The 23,283-nt window shown below is 54.8% G+C and overlaps 1 protein-coding gene across 2 annotated transcripts; it reads right to left on the reverse strand.

The window, feature by feature from the left end:
• Positions 1-1,109: 1,109 nt before the first annotated feature.
• Endov (endonuclease V) lies at positions 1,110-20,248 on the reverse strand. 2 transcript variants are annotated; one of them, XM_075989897.1, is made up of 9 exons: positions 20,117-20,232; positions 19,632-19,803; positions 11,937-12,071; positions 11,252-11,291; positions 10,283-10,395; positions 8,239-8,307; positions 7,817-7,945; positions 5,407-5,480; positions 1,113-4,287 (listed from the first exon to the last, which is right to left on the reverse strand). In XM_075989897.1, the coding sequence occupies exons 1-9, from the start codon at positions 20,170-20,172 to the stop codon at positions 4,074-4,076; spliced, it is 1,002 nt and encodes a 333-aa protein (XP_075846012.1). In that variant the 5' UTR covers positions 20,173-20,232; the 3' UTR covers positions 1,113-4,073. The 2 variants fall into 2 exon arrangements, with proteins under 2 accessions (XP_075846013.1, XP_075846012.1); XM_075989898.1 differs by lacking the exon at positions 19,632-19,803 and having other exon boundaries at positions 1,110-4,287; positions 20,117-20,248.
• Between the last annotated feature and the right edge of the window lie 3,035 nt (positions 20,249-23,283).

Raw genomic sequence — 23,283 nt, forward strand, 5'->3', positions numbered from 1 at the left:
CCCAGAGAAAGCCCGCCAAGGACTCCTCTGAGGAGATACAACAATGTTCCCAGAGGCCTGGGTAGCAGCCGATGGGGTCTAGGGAGCAGGTGAGCTCCCCAACGGCCAAGAGACAGCAAGTAGTCCTAGTAAGGTGTTGAGGAAGGTCAAGGTTCCCTGCCTGACCTGCCCGATTCCTAGGTAGTGATGGCTTGGGCTTCTCTCCCCAGAGCTGGCCATGGCCAGATCATAGTGGGCCACTCCGGTTCTGACAGTGTTCACTATTCCTGTTGCCACAAGGGATGGAGATGGCTGGGGTCCTTAGCGACCCAGAGGCCGGGCTAGGTTACCTCCTCCTGGAAGCCTCTTCTCCCAGCTGCTGGACAGAGGTGAGGATGCTGGGAAGGGGCACAGAAGCTGCAGATGAAAATGAAAATCTATTTGGATCGGACTTGAATTATTAAGAGGCTCAAGAATATCTTAGCTCTTGAAAGCTGTGGTCTGCTGAGACGGACATCACCAAGCCCTATTTTTAAGGTTCTGTGGGAAGAAGCCGAGACGCCGCAGTACTTAGGGCCCCCTGCCCTCAAGCACTGGTGTCTGGCCACCCCACCCCAGACTGGCCCACAGCCCATGCTCCACCTACCCTACTCCTTCAGTTTGGACCCCCCTGGCCCCTGTAGCAGCTCAGCCTGGCAAACTGTGGGCTGGAGTGGGGGTTGGAGGGCTAGGGCCCCACACCATGGCCCCGCACTACCCCCAAGCCTGGCTGCTCCCCAGTGCACTCAGCTCCAGCATCTTCGTGGCACATCCCACCCCAAACCTCAACCCTGCCGCGGGCCCCGATAACGACACGGTGTCCTGAGCCCCTACACTTTTGCTCCATGGGAGAGCTGCACCACTCCTAGCAGCGTCTGCAAGGGCCATGCTAGTAGTTTGGGGACAAGCAGAAAAGGCTGTGACGCAGAGGTGGTGGCAGCCTCCTTTCACTTTTGGGACTCATGCGGGTCCTCGGTGAGGAACAGCTCCTGAGTCATTCTAGGAGGCCACCAAAGAACCACCCCATGTTGGCTGTGGCCGGCCAAGACAACAGAGGTTGCCAAAGGCAGAACTCAAAGTGGGTCTGTTTCTAGTAACCTCAGGGTATAAAAAGAAATCAGCAATGAAGCAGATTTGAGACTAATTCCTTGATACACACGTTCCCATCGCTAAAATCCAGAACTTGAAAGTCAACTACAAATAGCCCAATTACACACACACACAGCAACACAGCAACAGACTAAGGATGTGAACAGACATTTATCCCAGGATGCACACGCGGCCAGAAAGTGGACAAAAGGCGCTGAAGTCATTCATCACTAGGAGAAGGCAAGTAAATTCCCATGAGGTCCCCTCCAACTCCCTGGGTGGCCAGAGTCCAAAGGTGCCCGAAGGTGCAGGGCTATGCCCTTTGCCCCTAGGGGTGGTGGGTTTCTTATAAAGTGAAGCCGAGGGCCACCTCAGGACCCGGCACTGTCTCTCCTAGGTATGCTCCCACAAGAATGGAAACAGTCACAAAGGAGCTCAGCATCTAGCGTCCCTGGGACAGGCACAAGGAAAGCATCTGGGAGTTGATGCACAACCCCACAGAATAGTGCGCAGTCACAAGGAGGAGTGAACTGGGACACATGGCACCCCACCTAGGAGCCTGGAAACACGCAGACCTATACACACCAAGTGGGCTGGCTGGGCTGGCAGATTCTCGTGGGGAAGGGTGGGGACTGGAGGTCCCTCACAGGGCTCCCTTATAACAATGAAAATGCTTTGGGGCAAAAGAGGCAATAGCTGCATGAGACAACGAATCCTCTTTTTGTTGGCCTGTGTGGTCAGGCTGGTGGTCCTCCGGTCTCAAGCTCCCCACTGGCTGGGCCCACACAGACAGCTGTGTACACCCAGACTGAATATTGCAGAAGTCAACAAGCTGTATTTAATGACTGAGCCAAAAGGATCTTCTCTCAGAACAAAGCACACAAAAGTTACCTACAAGCTGCCTTCAGGCTCCGCCCTGCACCTCACTGTGTGTTTGCACTGGCAGCCTGGAGAGCCACCCTCCCAGGGAAAATGGCCACCGTGACCGAGAAGAGGGCCTGGGCAGGTGTGTGATTTCTGTGTGTCCCCGGGAATGTCTCCTGCTGGGGTGGAACAGATGAGACAGAGGGGTGGCCAGGCTGGGTTCCCAGCCACACTCTGGTGGCTCACAGGAGTGGGAGGAACTGCCTGCTCAAGTGAGGTGTGGATTGAGGACTCTTTAAAGTTGTTTTTCTCGTTATCTGTAAGGCTGGCCTTAAAGACTGATGGCCTTGGCCTCTGGAGCCAACTTCTCTAAGCTAACAGCTTTTCCTCACCCGAGGATCTGTGTGTTGGACCCTGTGTGAAGCCCTCACCCACCCGTCCTGTGGCACCTTCCAGCTGCATGGGAGGCTGGCCAGGCCTTGTTCCCCCCTCGACATCTAAGCTCTTCATGAGGACTCTGGCCACTACAGTTTAACCCCAACCTTTTGTTTCCAACTCCCCCCCCCCAAAAAAAAATACTCCCCTCCACAACTCTGTCTTGACAAGGCTTGAGGAGGGAGAAATCAGGAAGACAGATGGTGGGGCCAGCTGCAGGCTCTCCAGCTCTTGGCTTCCACAGGAAAGTCAGGGAACGAGTGTATGTGCATGCGTGTATGTGTGGGTGTGCAAGCATGTATGTGTACAGTGTTTGTGAGTGATAGGGGAGGGCCAGTGGGGGCTGCACCTCTTGGAAACCTGCCAGTCCGGGGCACTCTGTTAGATCCAAGGTACTAGCCTGGGACTCTGACTCAGAAGTAGATAGAGTGAGGCCACAGCTGGGGGGGATTCCCCGGTTAAGCATACACTTCCCTTCCCACAAGCCCCCTAAAGAAGGTGAGGGATGTGGGCACCATAGGGATTAACTTCCTGCTCAGACACCATGGGTGTCCCTGAGGCTCTTACATCAGATGTGTGGTGGGGAGGTTGCCTCTCTCTGCCACACACCTAATTGACTGGGTGACAGGACCACATGTATCTTCCCCAATGTCCCAAACCAAAATCCCAGGGAGTGGGAACCAGCAGCCCTACCCCCAAGGGATCTTGACAGTCACTACTACCTGGCTTAGAAGGGAGACTCAGCGGCCCAGCTGAATCTAAATGGGACTGGCTGTGACTTCCTCCACCACTGACCCCCCACGGGTGTAGGATTTGGCAGCTAGTCTAGCCCACCACCTCTCCTCCAGGAAGTCTGGGGATTAGGGTGCAGGCAGAGGACATGTTACAGGTATGTCACCTCTGTGTCCCACCTCAGCTGCCACTCTAGTGAACCTGGAGAGTGTGTGTGGGAGAACACGGTGCTGGAGCTGAGCTTCTCGTCAGCCTCCTCTGTGGCCTGCCGCAGTCACCACTCCAGGCCCGGCCTAGGAACAGACCTGCTTTCTTGGTGGGATGGAATTTTGACGCTCCCTCTGGTGAGAGGGTGGCAGGAAGAGGAGTGAGGAGCTGAGCCTGGGGCTTTCTCACCATGGGCCTCAACCGGCTTCCCATCTGGCACCCTCTGCGGAGCTGACTCCCCAACACCCACTCTTGAGCCTGCTCCAGGTTTGAGGCTTTCCCACTGCAGGTCCCTCAAGCTCAGCACCAGGCTTAAGGACAGGCACCTTGGGGGTTGCAGTCTGGCTGTGCCTACTGAAGGGCAGTCTGTGGCCAGGATGGCGACGGAAGTCAGAGCCAAGTCAGAGCCAGGTCTGTATTCCAGGGGGACGGTCAGAGCTGCAGGTGCTGGCACAGGCTGACAATCTCAGGACCTCTGGGTACCTGGAGCTCCTGTATACTCTGTGTGTGTTTCCTGGTCTGAAATGTTGTCTTGCTGGAGCATGGTGACCACACTGACCAGCTAGTGATGGAGGCGGCTGGGCAGCCATGGCCCAAGGTAAACTATGCCTGCTGCGTCCTTCTGGGGATTCGGCTGTTGTTGCCTCTGGCAGGGGGGCCTGGTGCTCGACCTGTGGCTGTGGGTGAGGTTCCCACAGCTCCTAGAGATCATCTTCTCAGGATGGCTACTATAACCAGGCTGGAGGAGGCCAGAGGTCTGAGTCTTCATGATGCCCAGTTCCTTCTGACTGCTGAGCTTTTGGCTGCTTCTGGAAGCCTGGCTGGGGATCTCTGGGGTCCGTGCTGGGGCCTCTGTCACAGTCCTTGGGGGGCCTGCCTTGGTCGGCAGGTGATCCTGGGCTACCTTTGGGGCATGCCTTTGGCCCCTGCTCCTTCTGGCTCCTGGTAATGACACCAAGAAACAGGTAACATAAAAATCCAGGCGTGTCCGAAGTTCCCTTCCTGAAGGGCAGACAGTTGTTAGCTGGACAGATCCACTCTGCCCTCAGGCTGGCCGAGCTCAACTGTGAAGCTGGGAGTTGGCCCAGCTGCCCATTCCCTCAGTCTCAAAGAGCTTCATGGGCTCAGGAACAGCCACCAGCTACAGGGGAATGAGCACGAGGGGGCATCCTTAACTACTCACGCACCACACAAGACAGGGCCGCTGCCACCTGGAAGTGAGGAGCACCAGAGGCAGGGACCAAAACTGAAGCTGCCAGATGCACTATGCTCTGTGGCTGATGCCCCGTGCCTCAGTTTCCTAACCCATGAAATGGAACCACAGTACCTGTTTCTTGACAAGGCTTCCCTGAGGTCTGTTCTAGTAATAGCAGTTTGTGTAAAGAATTCACAACAGCCCTGTGTCCACAGCTGAGACTGAAGGACAGAGCTTCTGCGAGGGGGAGACAGCCATGTGAGAGAACGTGTCTGACGCTAGAGACCATATCCTTTCTGAGGAGACCTGGCCTGCACCCCTGAACAGATGGAGTGGACCAGAAGAGGCTAGGCAGCTGACTGAATGGTTCATGTCAACAGCCTCGACTGAGAAAATGCTCCCTGAAGATCTGGCTGTGGGACATTTTCTTAATTAGTGATTGATGGGAGAGGACCCAGCCCATTTTGGCTGGTGGTCCTGGGTTCTGTAAGAAAGCAGGCTGAGCAAGCCATGATGAGCAAGCCTGTAAGCAGCTCCCCTCCAGCTGAAGCAGTTTCTCCCCTGCTGTGACTTCCTCCAACCATGAACAGTGACAGGGAAGTGTAAGCCAAATAAACCCTCTCCTCCCGACCTGCTTTTGGCATGGTGTTTCTTCACAGCAATAGAAACCCTAACTAGGACAGCAGCCGTGCTTGGAGGTTGCCTTGGGCCAGCCGGGCCACGAGTGGGGTTTCTCGAGGGTTCCCACTAGGTTTGAGGTCTATTTTCCTTCAAGGGACCTCTTCCTATGTCCCCTGCCAGTCCTGGTCTCATCAAGGGCAGGCGGAGCTCACACAGGACACCGCGGACATCCTTCTCATGCTCACCTCTCCTGCCTTTGTGCTTGAGACCCAGGGTGTCCTAGAGTCCTTCGGATGTACTCTCGGGAGCGGATGTCAGCCTGGAAGACACACAGAACTGTGGCCAGGCCCTGAGCACATCTCCCCATCCCCAACTGCTGGGAGCACTTCATGCCCTTCCAGAGGCAGCCCATACAGGCCCGTCATGTCCTGTGGGGACATCAGCCCCACCAGTGTGCAGCTGGCAGAAATGCTGAGACCCTGGGGGCTGAGGGTCCTGGCTCCTCCCTGCATTAGCTGACTGACCGGTGAACCCTGGGTCCAGAGCCTCTGCTTCTCTATGCTGCTAAACCCTCTTCTCTGACTCACAGTCCAGGTGTCTGTCTTCTCTGTCTGTCCCTCTGATGGGTGTCAGCTGTGACACCTGCCCACCTCCAGGTCATCTGACAAGTTACCATAATAAAAAAGGACTGTGGGCCACAGGTGTGGGGATACAGTGGAACTCAGGCCTGAATATACACTCATCCCTGATCCCAGCTCAGATGGGTTTAGCTTAGCTTTGGGACCACATGACCCACAGATAGCAACAGCTAATCCTGAAGACAGCGCCTCTTCAGCTAAGGGAAGTAGGCCGTGGGCAGTGGGACATCCTGATGGCACAGGATGGACCAGAGTTACAGTGGAACTCTGGGAAACAAGGAACACAGCAAAGCCTGAAACCAACAGCCCTACCGGGTCGCAGCAAAGTCTGGGTATGGACTAGAGCAGAGGGAAGGCAGGCCCCAGAGACTAGCACTGAACCTTTCTTGGAGAACTTTATAGGGAGGGGAGCCCTGTTGAGAGGCCAATGGAAAGAAGAGAAGCCAAGAGCCACAGACAGTCCTGCTGGGCTTGTTCCCTTCCCCCACCAGTCTGGGCCCCCACGGTAGGCAGCCATGTGTTTGTTCCGTGTGCACCCAGGGTTGGGCAGGCTCCTGTGCTCGGCATGCTCTGGCTTCCAGTACTCAAGGAGCTTTGCAGGAGGCTCACCCCTTACCTGCTAGGGCAGAAACCACTGTAACTGGGGGAAAAGCATGGTCAAAACCTGAGGCTGGCAAAGCAGGTCTGGGACTGCATAACACAGGGCTGTGTGTCCTCAGGGAGGGTTTCAGTGGCTTTCTCTCTTCAGACCACAGAGATGGAAGGGGAAAAGCTTCCTGGGACTAGGGACAGAACTCACAGGTTTGAGAGATCATTGCACCTGTAACCAAAGTAACATCCTAGATGAGGGAGGGCTGGGGTGAGCTAGGTTAAAGAGGGTCCTTCCTGGGGAATGCCAACAGCTCACTCATTCTCAGAGGCCACGTATGGGCAGCCTTTCTAGGAGCAGGGTTGAGCACCACAGGTGACATAGCTTGCTGCTGCCCCCTAGAGGCCATCCTATGCATCTGCAGCTCGGCTGCTCTCCCTCAGAGCAGAGTCCAGTCTGCAGTCTGCTGCATGGCCTCCTTCACACCTCGCAAAGACCTCACAGCCTCCTGAGTGTGCAGAGCTGTGGCCTGAAAAACTGTCTTATAGCTGAGGGAGACAGTAGCTCCTTGGAGTCCCTTGTTGGTAAGGCTTCCTGCCTCCTGCCTCTGGCTGAGTTGCTTGAACATCAAATTCCTCCCGACCCGGGGCTTTTGCTAGTGTCTTTCCAGAGCCCAGACTGTCCTACTCTAAAAAGTGGCTTTTCCAGACAGGTGGTGGTGGTGCACACCTTTAATCCGAGCACTTGGGAGGCAGGGGCAGGCACATCTCTGTGAGTTCAAGGCCAGCCTGATCTACAGAGCTAGTTCCAGGACAGCCAAAACTACACAGAGAAACCCTGTCTCGAAAAACCCAGAAAAAGAAAAGGGTGGAGCTTTTCCTGGGTCCTCGACTACGGGCCACTGCTGAGCAGGCACTGGTACGTGATGGGTGACACGGAAGGTGACCTGCATGTTGCTCTCCTGCAGCCTGAGATGACCGGCTATCAGAGTGCTGAGCCTCTGGGGCCCCGACAGTAGCATGGGTGTCAGGTACCTGGCAGAGCCATGCCCTGGGGTCCATCCTAACTGGTGTCCTTGTCACCAGCACAAGCCTCTTCAGTGCAGCGGTAGAGGGCGCTGTGAGAGCCTCTGGCTAAGGGCTGCTCCCCACTGGTCCTCCCTGGGATGTGCTGGCTTTGGAAGACAAGCTGCTCTTTCTTTGCACTGCTGTACCAGGTGCAGGAGGCTCAGCAAGGCAGAAGCAGGCACAAAGTGGCAAGAATTCCCAAGGGAAACAACCTCTGCTCTACACTCTTGCCTTCAGTGCCCAGTTAGCTAAACTAGGCTCTCTAGCTAGGGGCTTACGGACCTGTCCTCAGATCCCTGCAGAGACCCACCCCAGGTGAGACTGGGTGGCAGTGTCAACCCCCCACTCCCAGTCCCCATACCTGGCGTATGGGCTCTGGGATCCGGAACCTACAGCAGTGGTGGGTCAGACGCACAGCGACCTCCAGGCTTATTCTGTGGCCCACAGAGACATAGAGGGGCTTGGTGCTGTGGTCATGGCTCTTCAGCGCCTGTGGGTGGAGGGAGGTCAAGCATGGCTGGGGTGCATTCCTGTGGAGCAGGACCAGTCTCAGGGAGGAGGTTCTGAGTATGTCCTGGGCGGCAGGAAAGAGCTCACAGGGGGCAGGCATCTCCAGGTGGCACACGGGGTGAGTGTAACCAGAGGGGGACGTGACACAGTGTACCCTGGTTGGTGCAGGACATGCAGAGGACAGGGTCCGGCGCACAAAAACATGTGTGCAGGAGCTGCCTTGTGGCTAGTGGACACTGAGTCTGGACAGGGCACAGCCTTTGGGCCACTCACCATTCCCAGGACAGTACCAGAGTTGCCCATCAGAGGAAATGTGTCTCCCCCAGCCTGAAGGAGTACAATCTGGGAAATGGAGAAAAAATTATAAAAATATCCCTTTAAAAGGGTGAATAACAGGCTTGATATTGCACACTAGAGAGGCAGAGGAACAGACCTCTGTGAGTTCAAGTCCAAACTCAGCTACACATTGAGACCCTGTCTCAAATACAAAACAGCCAAATGGTAGTGGCACACACTTTTAATCCCAGCACTCGGAGTTAAGGAAAGCAGAGGCAGTTGGATCTCTGTGAGTTCGAGGCCAGCCTAGTCCACAAAGCAAGTTCCAGTATAGTCAGGCTACACAGAGAAAGCCTGTCTGGAAAAATCAAAACCAAACAAACAAATTCCTAACAAAAGTGCAGGTGGGCTCGAGTATGTCGTCCTTAGGAACATAGTTTTCCTCCTCTGAGAAGGAGTCTCTGTTGGCCTGGAGCTCACCAAGGAGCCTCCCTTCTCTGCCTCTCTGATGCTGGGATAACAAGCAGGGGCCACAGGCTCAGCACTCTGCACGTGGCTAACAGGAATCAATCTCAAGTGTTTGTTTAAGACAAGCACTTCACTGTCTGAGCCATCCCCAAACCCACCATCCCTTCTGAAATGGCTGAAGGTCAGCGCCATTCTTTAGGGTGTGTGTCTGTGTGGGGTGTGTGTGTGTGTGCACGTGAGCGCAGGTGCCCGTAGAGAGGCATCAGACTGCCTGGAGCTGGAGGTACATGTGGTTGTCAGCTAAGCAACACAACTTTGGGGCCTCTGCAAGAGCAGTGCATTTTGTTTTGCTCTCTCTCTCTCTCTCTCTCTCTCTCTCTCTCTCTCTCTCTCTCTCTCTCACACACACACACACACACACACACACACACACACACACAGAGTTTCTCTGTGTATCCTTGGCTGTCCTGGAAATCACTCTGTAGACCGGGCTAGTCTCAAACTCACAGAGAGCCACCTGCCTCTGCTTCCTGGTTGCTGGGGTTAGAGGAGTGCGCCACCATTGCCCAGCCCAAGCAGTACATATTTTTAACCACTGAGCCATCTCTCCAGTCCAGCAAACTCATTTAAGAATCTAAGCAGTGAGAAGAGGGCCTCATTGTGTCTAGGAGTAACAAGTTTACACCTCAGAGGCAGCACTGAGTATGTTGTCAACTGTGCCAAGGTCATGGCATGAGGTTCCATGTACGCTGGTAACTGGGGCTTAGAGAAGGGGTTGTGGTTTCCCAAGGCCCCAAAATGGCAGGTGCCCCTGGGCACAGCAGTGCATGTCCAGGCTAAAGGTACCATCTGCTGGGTGCTTCCCTCCAGCTAGGGATCTGGCACAAGCCAACTCAGCCCTCTCCTTCAGGAGGGGAAGGATTGCTGATCCATCCAGTGATCAGGCTGCTGTGAGTAGGACCTGGGCTTTCCCCGCTGCACCAGCTCGACTCTCTATACAGGCTCCTGAGAGCTAGGAGAGACGGCAGGTCTCTGCTCTTGTCACTTGCCCAGTGGGATAACATTATGTCAATGGCTTCCTCTGGGTGAGGATGGCACATCCACAATGCCAGTTCTAGGGTGGGAAAATGGAGAAGTGGAGGCAGAGTAAGGGTCAGAGTCAGGTACCACAGCAAGCTGAGACTGCAGGCTGACTGTGAACACCATGGGAGGGGACAAGGTGGTGAGGATGAGATGGGAAACCTGGAAAGCCTGTCCCCAGGAACTGGAGCGCATGGCCCCGCATGAATGCTGCAATGGCAGAGGCAAGGAAGAAGGGGAGGCAAACATGGTGGGAGGCGCCCAGCAAGCTTCAGAGGGCTGTGAGCCACTGCTAGATGAACTGCCCATAGGCAGATGGAAGGAAGTGCCCAGGGAAAAGGGGATCTTCTGGGCAAGAAAGCGGGGATGTGAGGACTGTGCTAACAGGCCAGGTGAGAGCTGAGTGCCCCCAGGAGGTGGCCAAGCCATGGGCATGATCCCCAGGGCTAACAGGCACACCGGTTGACTCCCAGGAATCCGAGGCCCTCCTCACCTTCTCCTTGTGCAGGGAATTGTTCTCTAGCCCATCCACCTGCAGGAGCTTCTTTGCTACCCCAATGCAGGGCAGATCTGTAAGGACACCAAGGTGGCAGGCCACTCCAAAGCCTGCAAGGGACCAAGGAAGTGAGCTGGATGGTGGGGATGAGATGGAGAACCAACCAGAATCTCTCATCCAGACACACAGACTCTTGAGTGGGAGCCAAGCTGACCGGACTATGAATGAGAGGCTCTGTTCTGATTGCATGGGTGCTAAGGATGGGATGAAGGAAGGCTCCTTCCTCCGACAGGTAACTATGGCACATTCTCCTAACCCTTCACCCTCTTCCATCCGCTGCTCTTCTCAGGCCTCTGTGCCTCTCCCCTATGGTCTGGGTCCTGTCAGGTGGCCTGGACAGCAGTGACTGGGGACATATACCCTGAATGGCTGGCTTAAGTGGCTGATCTGTGAGTCTACCCCTAAATAAGGGACCTTTATTATACTCCATTCTGAGCTGGTGTGGGACTAGTTTATTGTAATCTCTAACCGTTGTTTGGCCTAGAATTGGTGTCCAGATTAGCATGGATCTATCTTTTGGCTCTGGGTCCATGGTTTCTAGCCAGACCCCTATCATTCCTGCCGGTTAGGAAGGCAATCCCTTCTTCATGCCCCACTTGGGAGTGCTACTGTAACCTTCTTCAGGCCACAGTGCCCTGGCAAGGGCAGAGACAAAGCCTGACTGGCAGCTCAGGGCTGGTGTGGGAACGGAGCTAACCTGAGCTCAGTCCTGCTGGTGTGAGAATGGAGCTAACCTGAGCTCAGTCCTGTGACTCTACGGTCACTAGGTCAACCTAGAAGAGGTACTGGGAATGGGCCAGTGTAGGGCACTGTGGAGGCAAGCAGGTGGGTGACAGCAGGGCTCTTCTGGGGGAAACACCCTACTCTCCCACAGCACCCTCTCTGACCCTCCTTCAGGAAGATTACCTCGTTGGTGAAGTACCCCGTTTCCATCCACAAGAAGGACCTACAGAGTCACAGAGGAGTCAGTCAGCCGGCTGTTGCCAGGGCAGCAAGAAGGGGAGATGACTACAGATGGCTCTCATTCTCTCCTTCTATGGGAGGCAGTGGCCTGAGGGGACCCTCCACCACCACCACCACCACAACCACCACCACCACCACCACCACCACCACCACCACCACCACCTCCACCACCACCACCACCACCTCCACCACCACCTCCACCACCACCACCTCCACCACCTCCACCACCACCTCCACCTCCACCTCCACCACCTCCACCACCACCACCACCACCACCACCTCCACCACCACCACCACCACCACCACCACCACCACCACCACCACCACCACCACCTCCACCACCACCTCCACCACCACCACCTCCACCACCTCCACCTCCACCACCACCTCCACCACCACCACCTCCACCACCACCACCTCCACCACCTCCACCACCACCTCCACCACCTCCACCACCACCACCACCTCCACCACCACCACCACCTCCACCACCACCACCTCCACCACCACCACCTCCACCTCCACCACCACCACCACCATCACCACCTCCACCACCACCTCCACCACCACCACCACCACCACCACCACGCACAAGCCAAGGGGTTCTCTGACCTTAGGAAGCACCTACCTGGGGCATGAAGTCTGGCTTCTTCTCCTGCAGCCGCTGTACCAACTCCACCAGGAAGGGTACCTCTCGGAAAGCCAGGAAGCCTGACACATAGGGGGCCTTCAGGCGAACCATGCGGCTGTCCTCATACACCACCTGACAGCAAGGCCCATAGGTACAGGTTGGACACTGGGTACAACCACTTGTTCCACTTCATCCCTCTGCCTCCTACCCATGGCTCCCATGGCAGCCTCACCTGTGGCCAGGATGAGACCAGGTTTGAAAGTTGGGACAAAATGATTCACCTGCAACTGGGTGGTGAGGAGTCAACTTAAATTTCATCCTACAGGTACTTGCTTGGGACCTGGCATAGATGAGGACCCCCATGACCTAGTGCACACAGGAAACCTGTAGGCTGTAGTGTGGATGAGGACCCCCATGACCTAGTGTACACGGGAACACCTGTAGGCTGTAGTGTGGATGAGGACCCCCATGACCTAGTGCACACAGGAAACCTGTAGGCTGTAGTGTGGATGAGGACCCCCATGACCTAGTGTACACGGGAACACCTGTAGGCTGTAGTGTGGATGAGGACCCCCATGACCTAGTGTACACGGGAACACCTGTAGGCTGTAGTGTGGATGAGGACCCCCATGACCTAGTGCACACAGGAAACCTGTAGGCTGTAGTGTGGATGAGGAGCACCATGACCTAGTGCACACGGGAACACCTGTAGGCTGTAGTGTGGATGAGGAGCACCATGACCTAGTGCACACAGGAAACCTGTAGGCTGTAGTGTGGATGAGGAGCACCATGACCTAGTGCACACGGGAACACCTGTAGGCTGTAGTGTGGATGAGGACCCCCATGACCTAGTGTACACGGGAACACCTGTAGGCTGTAGTGTGGATGAGGAGCACCATGACCTAGTGCACACGGGAACACCTGTAGGCTGTAGTGTGGATGAGGACCCCCATGACCTAGTGCACACAGGAACACCTGTAGGCTGTAGTGTGGATGAGGACCCCCATGACCTAGTGCACACAGGAACACCTGTAGGCTGTAGTGTGGATGAGGACCCCCATGACCTAGTGCACACAGGAACACCTGTAGGCTGTAGTGTGGATGAGGACCCCCATGACCTAGTGTACACGGGAACACCTGTAGGCTGTAGTGTGGATGAGGACCCCCATGACCTAGTGCACACGGGAACACCTGTAGGCTGTAGTGTGGATGAGGACCCCCATGACCTAGTGCACACAGGAACACCTGTAGGCTGTAGTGTGGATGAGGACCCCCATGACCTAGTGTACACGGGAACACCTGTAGGCTGTAGTGTGGATGAGGACCCCCATGACCTAGTGCACACAGGAACACCTGTAGGCTGTAGTGTGGATGAGGACCCCCATGACCTAGTGTACACGGGAACACCTGTAGGCTGTAGTGTGGATGAGGACCCCCATGACCTAGTGTACACGGGAACACCTGTAGGCTGTAGTGTGGATGAGGAGCACCATGACCTAGTGCACACGGGAACACCTGTAGGCTGTAGTGTGGATGAGGACCCCCATGACCTAGTGTACACGGGAACACCTGTAGGCTGTAGTGTGGATGAGGACCCCCATGACGTAGTGCACACGGGAACACCTGTAGGCTGTAGTGTGGATGAGGAGCACCATGACCTAGTGCACACGGGAACACCTGTAGGCTGTAGTGTGGATGAGGACCCCCATGACCTAGTGCACACAGGAACACCTGTAGGCTGTAGTGTGGATGAGGACCCCCATGACCTAGTGCACACAGGAACACCTGTAGGCTGTAGTGTGGATGAGGACCCCCATGACCTAGTGTACACGGGAACACCTGTAGGCTGTAGTGTGGATGAGGACCCCCATGACCTAGTGCACACAGGAACACCTGTAGGCTGTAGTGTGGATGAGGAGCACCATGACCTAGTGCACACGGGAACACCTGTAGGCTGTAGTGTGGATGAGGACCCCCATGACCTAGTGCACACAGGAACACCTGTAGGCTGTAGTGTGGATGAGGACCCCCATGACGTAGTGCACACGGGAACACCTGTAGGCTGTAGTGTGGATGAGGACCCCCATGACCTAGTGCACACGGGAACACCTGTAGGCTGTAGTGTGGATGAGGACCCCCATGACCTAGTGTACACGGGAACACCTGTAGGCTGTAGTGTGGATGGGGACCCCCATGACCTAGTGTACACGGGAACACCTGTAGGCTGTAGTGTGGATGAGGAGCACCATGACCCCCGTCTCATCTCATACTCCTGACTCATTCCTTGTCAGCGTGAGCTGGAGGCTCAGAGTAGAAGGCTCCGGGAGAGTAGGCTGTGGACCTGGGCTGTTCACCTCAGAAGGACCATGGGGAAAGGCCAGGCAAGTAGGACAGGAGCCTGCAGAGTCAGGGAAGCCGCAAAAACAAGAGCCCCAGAGAGTGGGGGCTCAGGAAGACAAACAGACTGAACCCAATACATCGCTGTAGGGCACTTAGGACAGTGGCCCTTGTGCATTCTATGAGGAAACGGGAGACTCCAGAGCGCTTCATAAAGGGCAACTCCCTTTCTTAGGTCTTCTCTTGCAAAAATACTAGTTTCCAAACTAAAAGCCCCTATGGGCACCAGAAGGCAGCCAGCTAAAACCCAACGGAGCACTATGCGGCTCAGGATAGGGCTCTGCACACAGCACAAGGTGACAAAGACTCACTGGCCTGCCCTGGAGACCCACTCCTACTGTGTCCATGTTCTCCAGAACCTTCCACGGCCCAGGCTCTTGATGAGAACGTCCAGATCACAATTCCCATGGACCCAAGTGGACCTAGAGAACTGGCTATTGGTGGGTGATGGGGCTTGGACTCCTAACATTTTCAACAATGGCTCCAAGTGAGGCATTCACTCAGATTCTGACTCGGCCAGCAACAGATGGAGACCACGATAGAAAAGCACAACTGATCACAATCCCAGTCCCAACCAACAGATACATCTGCACCACACTCCTGCACCTAGGGCACTGGGACCTACAACACGCTCCTGCACCTAGGGCTCTGGGACCTGCAACACGCTCCTGCACCTAGGGCTCTGGGCCCTACAACACACTCCTGCACCTAGGGCTCTGGGACCTACAACACGCTCCTGCACCTAGGGCTCTGGGACCTGCAACACGCTCCTGCACCTAGGGCACTGGGCCCTACAACACACTCCTGCACCTAGGGCTCTGGGACCTGCAACACGCTCCTGCACCTAGGGCACTGGGCCCTACAACACACTCCTGCACCTAGGGCTCTGGGACCTGCAACACACTCCTGCACCTAGGGCTCTGGGACCTACAACATGCTCTTGCACCTAGGGCTCTGGGACCTACAACACGCTCCTGCACCTAGAGCTCTGGGACCTACAACACGCTCCTGCACCTAGGGCACTGGGCCCTACAACACACTCCTGCACCTAGGGCTCTGGGACCTACAACATGCTCCTGCACCTAGGGCACTGGGCCCTACAACACGCTCTTGCACCTAGGGCTCTGGGACCTACAACACACTCCTGCACCTAGGGCTCTGGGACCTGCAACACGCTCCTGCACCTAGGGCACTGGGCCCTACAACACGCTCTTGCACCTAGGGCTCTGGGACCTACAACACACTCCTGCACCTAGGGCTCTGGGACCTGCAACACGCTCCTGCACCTAGGGCACTGGGCCCTACAACACGCTCTTGCACCTAGGGCTCTGGGACCTGCAACACGCTCCTGCACCTAGGGCACTGGGACCTGCAACACGCTCCTGCACCTAGGGCTCTGGGACCTACAACACGCTCCTGCACCTAGGGCACTGGGACCTACAACACGCTCTTGCACCTAGGGCACTGGGACCTGCAACACGCTCCTGCACCTAGAGCTCTGGGAACTACAACACGCTCTTGCACCTAGGGCTCTGGGACCTGCAACACGCTCCTGCACCTAGGGCTCTGGGACCTACAACACGCTCCTGCACCTAGGGCACTGGGACCTACAACACGCTCCTGCACCTAGGGCACTGGGACCTGCAACACGCTCTTGCACCTCATGTGGGATTCCACTCTGTATGCTATGAATATGTTTTATTACCATTGATTATTAAAGCTCTTTTGGCCAATGACTTGGTAGAATAAAGCCAGGCAGGAAATCCGAACAGAGATATAGAGAGAAAGTAGGCGGAATGAGGGAGACGCCATGTAATTGCTGAAGGAGAAAGAAGGATGCCAGGTATCTGTCAGAACTTTACTGATAGGCCACACCCTCACGGTGATTCACAGATGAATAGAAATGGGTTAATTTAAGATATAAGACTTAGCTAGAAATATGCATGAACTATTGGCCAAACAGTGTTGCAATTAATACTGTTTCTGTGTGGTTATTTGCATCCAGGCGACTGGGAAACCAATAAGCAGTCTCCGCCTACATCTGCCAAAGGCTCCGAAACCACCATGGAAGAGGGGGTGGGAAGACTGTAAGAGTCAGAGGAACAAGGCATCTGCTGTGAGACTGTGTCTCCTAGAAATGCCAGAAGCTGGAGCCCCGAATTCTCACCATCATGGCTGCCTAAGTGACCTGAACATGAACGACACCAACGGACACGCTAACTTGGATGGGGAAAGCTGTGGCCTCAACCCTAGACAAAGAACTGCAGGCAACTGAGGAGCACTGAGAGCAGGAGAAAGTCTTCCCCAGGGAAGAGCACACCCACTGAGGAGCACTGAGAGCAGGAGAGTCTTCCCCAGGGAAGAGCACACCCATGGGTAAACCCTGAATCATACACATAAAACCTAACATTATACAGAGAGCGGAAAAGAGGGATGGGAGGGCCTGGAGGGAGGACAAGGAAAGGGGAAAATTTGTAACTATAGTGTAATATCGAAAAATAATTAAGAGAAAATGCTAACAGTGTGCCTTTTTGGGTGTGTGTGTGACAGGGTTTCTCTGTAGCTTTGGAGACTGTCCTGGAACTTGCTCTGTAGACCAGGCTGGCCTCAAACTCAGAGATCCACCTGTCTCTACCTCCCAAGTGCTGGGATTAAAGCTTTGAGCTACCACTGCCTGGCCGCTATCAGTGTCTTAAGCTGCACTTTGACAAATACGTGTTGATCTGAGATGGATCCACGAGCCTAATTGCACTGGGGTGGACTCTAATTGCTGGACTGTGTTTAGCTCCAGGTTCGAGGTGCAGAAGATGGACCCTGCTGACAGCATCACTGGGGGCCACCAGCAAATTAGGCAGCATAAGCTACGGTGGTCTTCAGGATACAGCAAACAGGAAGGAGCCAAGAGTAGAAGGGCGGGGAAGGCACCTTCCTTCTATGTGTGCTGTGTGGACGATGAGCGAATGACAGAGAGGTCTCTTCTTCCTGTGGAAAAGGACAGGCTGGCTACAGAAGGCCAGCTGTGTATGTGGGGGCTCTCCCATAAGGCTGCTACCTGTCAAGAACGCTAAGTAAAGAATTCCTGACTGTAAAGGTGGACTGTTAATTCTCCAACCAAGCTTTGCTTATGGGAAACCGACTATGGGGACGGCTTTCCCCAGGAAATGGGCTGTGGCTCTGGAACTGTGTTTAGCAGCATTAGTGCGATACTCTTTACATTTTACAAAACTCCTCGGGAAAGCGTGTGAGTCAGTGAGTTTTGAGGCTTTCACTATCATTCTAATCTAATTTTAAATATATATTTATTGTATGAGTGTTTTGTGTGCATGTCTATAAACATGTGTGTGGTGCCCATGAAGGCCAGACATGGCCACGGGTCAATCTGATTGAAGCAATTCTTCTACCTTGCAAGGTGACACTAGATTGTGTTGAGGTGACAATAAAAACTAACCAGGACAATCTTTCTCACGAGGTCAGACGGAGAAAGAGGCCCAAGGGGTAGGGTGGGGAGAGACCCAGAGTATCCACAGGAGCCATCGAGTGCTGGTGTCTCTGCTCTTACCCCGCAATCTTAGAGAACAGTAAGGGACCCATAGGGACATGAGCCCCAGGTCCTTCTCACTACACACCCCGCTCCGAGCGCGGTAGGCACTCTGCATTTGTGTTGAGCTGGAACTTAGAGGCCATCAGGGGAAGGCACAAAGTCAGAGTCAGGAAGAGTCTGTGGCTTCTGGAGGAGAGGTGATGGGACTGCTAAGGCTGGGGTGTGGCCAAGGCTTCCTGAGATGCTGAGTGTGGATGAACCACAGGCTGACTGCTCATGCGTGCACACACATGATCTATGTACACAGGATCTGATGAACCACGGGCTGACTGCTCATGTGTGCACAAACATGATCTGATGAACCACAGGCTGACTGCTCACACGTGCACACACATGATCTATGTTCACAGGATCTGATGAACCACGGGCTGACTGCTCATGTGTGCACAAACATGATCTGATGAACCACAGGCTGACTGCTCATGTGTGCACAAACATGATCTGATGAACCACAGGCTGACTGCTCACACGTGCACACACATGATCTATGTAGAGACGCAAGTGACGGCATCAGAATTTACACTCTGGAGAGGAGACAGGCTAAGTTCACTTCAGTATGTCGGAGCTGCTATGGTCAGGGTTGCTATGGTTTTAAGTTTTAACCTACAAGGTGACTGAATGAAGTGGGAAGCATTGGGAGGACACAGGAAGAAGGGCCTATGTGAATCCAGAGGTCTCACGAGACCTCAGTCTCACTTGATTCCTTGACCTAGAACTTACAGCCTTCACAACTCTGAGAAACACACTTGTTTACACGCTACCCAGCCTGACGTGTTCTGGTCTATCAGACAGAGACTGTCAAAGGGCACAGAGACACAACTCCAGTATTGTGGGATGAAGGCTAATAAAGTTCACATTGCTAATTGGACGTCAAGGCCTGTTTTGCGCTGTTCCCTGCTTGATGTGACCCTGTTAGTTCACCTTCCACCACTGCCCTCAGTTACTTCTAAACGCTGTTCCTCAGGGCTTTAAATCCCCCAGCAGGGTTCTGCTAGCCTTTCATGCCTGCTCTCCTAGAGTGATCCTCACCTGGCTGGCTCCAACTTTAGAGCCCAGTTTAGACAGTACTTACTCTAACGAGCCTTCTTCACCCTAGGAAGGCTGAGACTTCCTGCTTGGGCAACCTGAGGTGCATGCTGTGGGCCACTGAGGGAGCAACCCAGGACACCCAGACTTAGAATTGTCTGTTGATCCTCAAGATATGTTTTTAATTTGTGTAGGTATGTGTGGGCCTGTGGGAGTTTTTATAAACCACAAACATGCTGGAGCCCACAGGGGCCAGAAGTCCTTTTAGATCTTCTAGAGCTGGAGTTAAGTGTAGTTGGGGGCAGCATGATGTGGGAGCTGGAACTGAAGCTGGATCCTCTGCAAGAATGGTGTTCCCACTTAGCCGCTGACCATCCCACCAACCCTCTGTCCACTGATTCTTCAAAATTACACTATTTCCTGAGGCTTTAGCCTTTTAAAAATACACTCCAACCTATACATTAAATTCTATAAATGAAATGGAAGTTTATTGTCCCTTAGCATGTTCGAGGTCCTGGGTCGGCTTTAGCATCAAAAATTAAAAAAGATTCTAAAAAACTCAAAGGGCGCGGGGGTGGAGAAGAAAACGTTTACAAAACGGCACCCAGGTTCTGATCGCTGTCTCGGGATCCAGTCCCCTTGGGTGCGCAGCCTACGAGAGCGGTTACCTCGAGCTCTGGGTAGCTCAGCACCACCAGGGAAGCGCAGGCCCGGGAGCTCTCCCCGTTTACGAAGGACACGTCCAGGCCCCCGACCCTCTGCAGGCCCGAGAAGGTGGGGTCCCGCTGCCAGGCCTCCGTGTCCCGGGCCACCACGCGCGTCTTCAGCCGGGCTTGTTCCCTAGCAGGGCACAAACATCGAAACGAGCTCAGGGCCATCGGGACAGCCCGACCCTCGGGGAGGCCGCCCTCCAGTCCACCCCAATCTCCTTTCTGCCCATCAAGCCAGGATGAAGGAGGAAATCGTTCCACGACCCGACGTACGGACCGGAAACGCAGGCCGCGCCCGCAAAGGCAAGCGGCAACTTCCGGCAGCGTGGCGGCCCGGGCCAGGCCTGCGGTGCAGCCGGGTGTTCGGTTTCATAGCTGCACAGGGGCTGTGAGGCCGGAAAGTCATTGGAGAAGCCACCCCGTACGGGCCCCGACCCCATTACCGTTCCCAGAGCAACAGGGTTTCCTCCGGTGGCCGTGCTGCGGCCTCTAGCGCCATGGTTGGGCCCTATCGCCTTTCGTGACGTCACTTCCGGAGCGCCCCGCACGGACCGGTTAGTCTTCGTCACCGCGTTCGTCGCGTCAGCTGTGGTGGCCGCCGCCAGGGGCCGCTGTCCCCGCAGCGCCGGCTGTCGGGGCGCCTCAGGCTGCTGTCCCTACCTTGCTCGCCGCTCGCACGCTCGCGCTGCGCTCTCCGCGCCTCCGGCCTCCAGGCCAGCGTTGGCCGCACTCTGGCCGCGGTTCCTCTGCATCAGGTCCGCACTTGCGCCCGGGCACAGCTCGCTGAGCAGACCGCCTCTCTGTAACCTTTAGAGGAAAGGAAGAGGGGACACCTTTGCTGTAGATTCTCCCCAGCTATGTCGGCTGCGAGGCGCCCTCAGGCCGAAATAACAATTCAAAAGATCAAGGAATGCGAGGTTCTCGGGCCAGGGTGGCACACACCTTTAATTCCAGCGCTGGGGAGGCAGAGGCAGGGGGGCGGGTCTCTTGAGTTCAGACCAGCCTGGTTTACAGAGTGAGTTCCAGGACAGCCAGGGCTACGCAGGGAAACCCTGTCTTGAAAAAACAAATACATAAAACGCTCTTGCGGACTGTAAGTGTTAGAGGTCTGAGGGGAATGACTGCCACATGGGGGAGAGGGCAATGCGCCCCAATGCAAGTGTCTGACGCTGTTTTAGGGAACCACAGCGACAGGCATACGGGCGAGGGGGGCGGCGGAGCAGAACTTTTTGCAAGGCTTTCACACAAACAAATATAGATTCAAGGTAAAGTTGGTACTCTTTTCAATCACGATTTTGGGATTGGTTGGATTTTTATTTTTCTGTAGGGAGGGGCCTGGCCACTCTCTCTCTCCCCTAGAGGAGCTGGGAATGGTTGTTAGAGAAGTCTGGGCTGGGACTGGTTGTTAGAGAAGTCTGGGGAGGGGCCTGGCCTTCGGAAGTCCTCAGGCTCTTCCTCTGGAGGGGTCAGGGCAGAACAGTCAGGGATGGAGCCTGGCCTCAGGAGGTCATAAGGGGCAGAGCTTACAGGGGTCTCTGAGAGCAGCAAGGGAAGCTGTCCTGTGCCAGAGTTGGCTACATAGCTGACCCAGACCAGGGTGTGAATTAGTCAGGGTTCTCTAGGGGAACAGAGCAGATAAAATGAAAATACACAAAGGAGATTCAGAACTGACCATGGAGAGTGAGGGTTAGCAAGCAAATGCAATAGCTTCCTTCTTCTCTTTCCTTTTATGTAGGCTGTCACCAGAAGGTGTGGTCCAGATTTAGGGTGGGTCTCTGGACCTTGGATAATCCAGTCAAGGAAGTCCCTCACAGGTCTGCCAAGCTGCCTGGGTTTTAGTTGATTCCAGATAGAGTCAAGATGAAAACCAAGAGTAGCCACCCCAGGGAGTCAATCCAAAACAAACCAAAATTGCCTAATGCCTGACGATTTGGTGCAGAGCTGTAGTTTTTCTATTCCTAACCTCACTTCCTCTGCCCCATTAATTCCCCACGGGATGGGCACTTGAGGGTATAATCTTCCTGTGTCTGGTACAGAGTCTTTCACCCAAATGCCCATTCTGTTGGTTCAGGACACGGAACCGTATGTAATGTGTGTCCCTCCCTCTTCATGATATGAGCTCAGCAGACTGGAGATTTTTACAGATTAATTTTTATTTGTGGAAGTCTGCCATGAGTGCAGGTGCCTGCGGAGTCCAAAGGAGCTAGAACCCTGGAGCTGGAGTCACAGGAGACTGAGCCTCCAGGCATGGGTGCTAGGACTTGAACTTGGGTCCTGTGAAACAGCAGTGCACACTTTAGTTCCTGAATCATCTCTCCGGCTCTGGACTGCAGTTTTGTTAGTTTCCCTTAAGACAAGTTAAAGAGCCTATGTAAGCAGGCGCCACCTGGAAGGGCTGGGCTTGGGACTTCGTGCTTAGTTATGGTCTGGTGAACCTGAGCAAATCTAAGGCCCTTCCTTTGGATATAGACGGTCCCTGTTTTATTTCTTAGATCAGTGCTTCCTCATTGCTCTTTCTGCATTGTGGTAGATGCTGGCGATAAGCTGGGAACAAGAAGTTGGGAAGGTATTGCCACTGTGCTGTGCTGGTGTGCGGGAAAATAGTAAATACACTCGGGAAGACTTTGAACGGGAGGTGGGGTGGCCTGTGTGAAGTGATACTTAGGGGACCTGAAGGTTGCCCCACTCCTCCGTGGACTCGGGCATGGATTGTCATTTTCTTCAGTGGCATGGCCACTGTTAAGTTGCCCATGATTCAGTAAATAACCTCCCACCCCCTCTCATGCAAGCAGCCACACACAAAAGACATGGGCAAGTAGGAGAAGACTTGTTGGGGAGACGGGTTTCAGTTGGGGAGGAAGGGATGAGAGAGGGTAGTGGGGGATGAGAGGACCAGAATTCATCAAAGGAGAGGGATTGAGTGTGGCAGGCAGGGGGAACAACAGGCACAAATGTCCCAGGGTAGGAGTGCGGTGGCATGTGAGGCAGCAGCTGAGGTTGGGGTGACATGGGCTGACGGTCACCAGGGGAGTTCAGACATGTACACCTAAGTCATGTAGTCTGAAGATACCTTTCACGAGGGAAATAGAAAAGACGAGGTTAGACCAAACTTGAGTCTGTGATTGGGGAAAGGCTTCCTCTAACACAACTGGCAGGACCTTGAAAGTTAGCTGTTTCCAGGGGAGAGAAAGCCCAGTTCCTCCAGACTCACTGAGTGCAGGCACTGTGCTTTATTTACCCGCTCTGTCTTCTCTTCCCACAGAACAGAAGGCGTTTTGCAGAGGCGGAAGCTGCAGGGTGGAGAGGTCAAGTGGCAGGCCTGTTGTCATGGAGCTGGCAGGCCGGAGGGCCAGCACCGGTACCCAGTACGCCAGCCTAGCTTTGTTAGAGTGGCCGGGGAAAGCATTTGGTGTTTGGGAGCCACCCTTGCCAGGGAAGATGGGACAGCAGCTGTGGGTTCTGCGGAAGTTGTGGCTGAGGTGCTGACTGAAAGGAGCAATGATCTGGGTCCCTCTGCCTGGGAAGGAAGCCCAGCAGGAGCAGCCCGAGCAGGGGACCACTGTAGGGGCTGCGCCCCGTCCCCCACTCCGCTGTAGGGGCTGCGCCCCGT

The sequence above is a fragment of the Microtus pennsylvanicus genome, chromosome 11, assembly GCF_037038515.1.
Source record: "Microtus pennsylvanicus isolate mMicPen1 chromosome 11, mMicPen1.hap1, whole genome shotgun sequence".
Classification (NCBI taxonomy): Eukaryota; Metazoa; Chordata; class Mammalia; order Rodentia; family Cricetidae; genus Microtus; species Microtus pennsylvanicus.

Coding starts and splice junctions, on each gene's coding strand:
- Endov (XM_075989897.1), bottom strand. CDS start 20,172: ATGGCGCTAGAGGCCGCAGCACGGCCACCGGAGGAAACCCTGTTGCTC. Junction 7,946..8,238: donor CTGGTACTGTCCTGGGAATG/GTGAGTGGCCCA, acceptor CTCCACCCACAG/GCGCTGAAGAGCCATGACCA. Junction 4,288..5,406: donor CAAGCACAAAGGCAGGAGAG/GTGAGCATGAGA, acceptor TGTCATTACCAG/GAGCCAGAAGGAGCAGGGGC.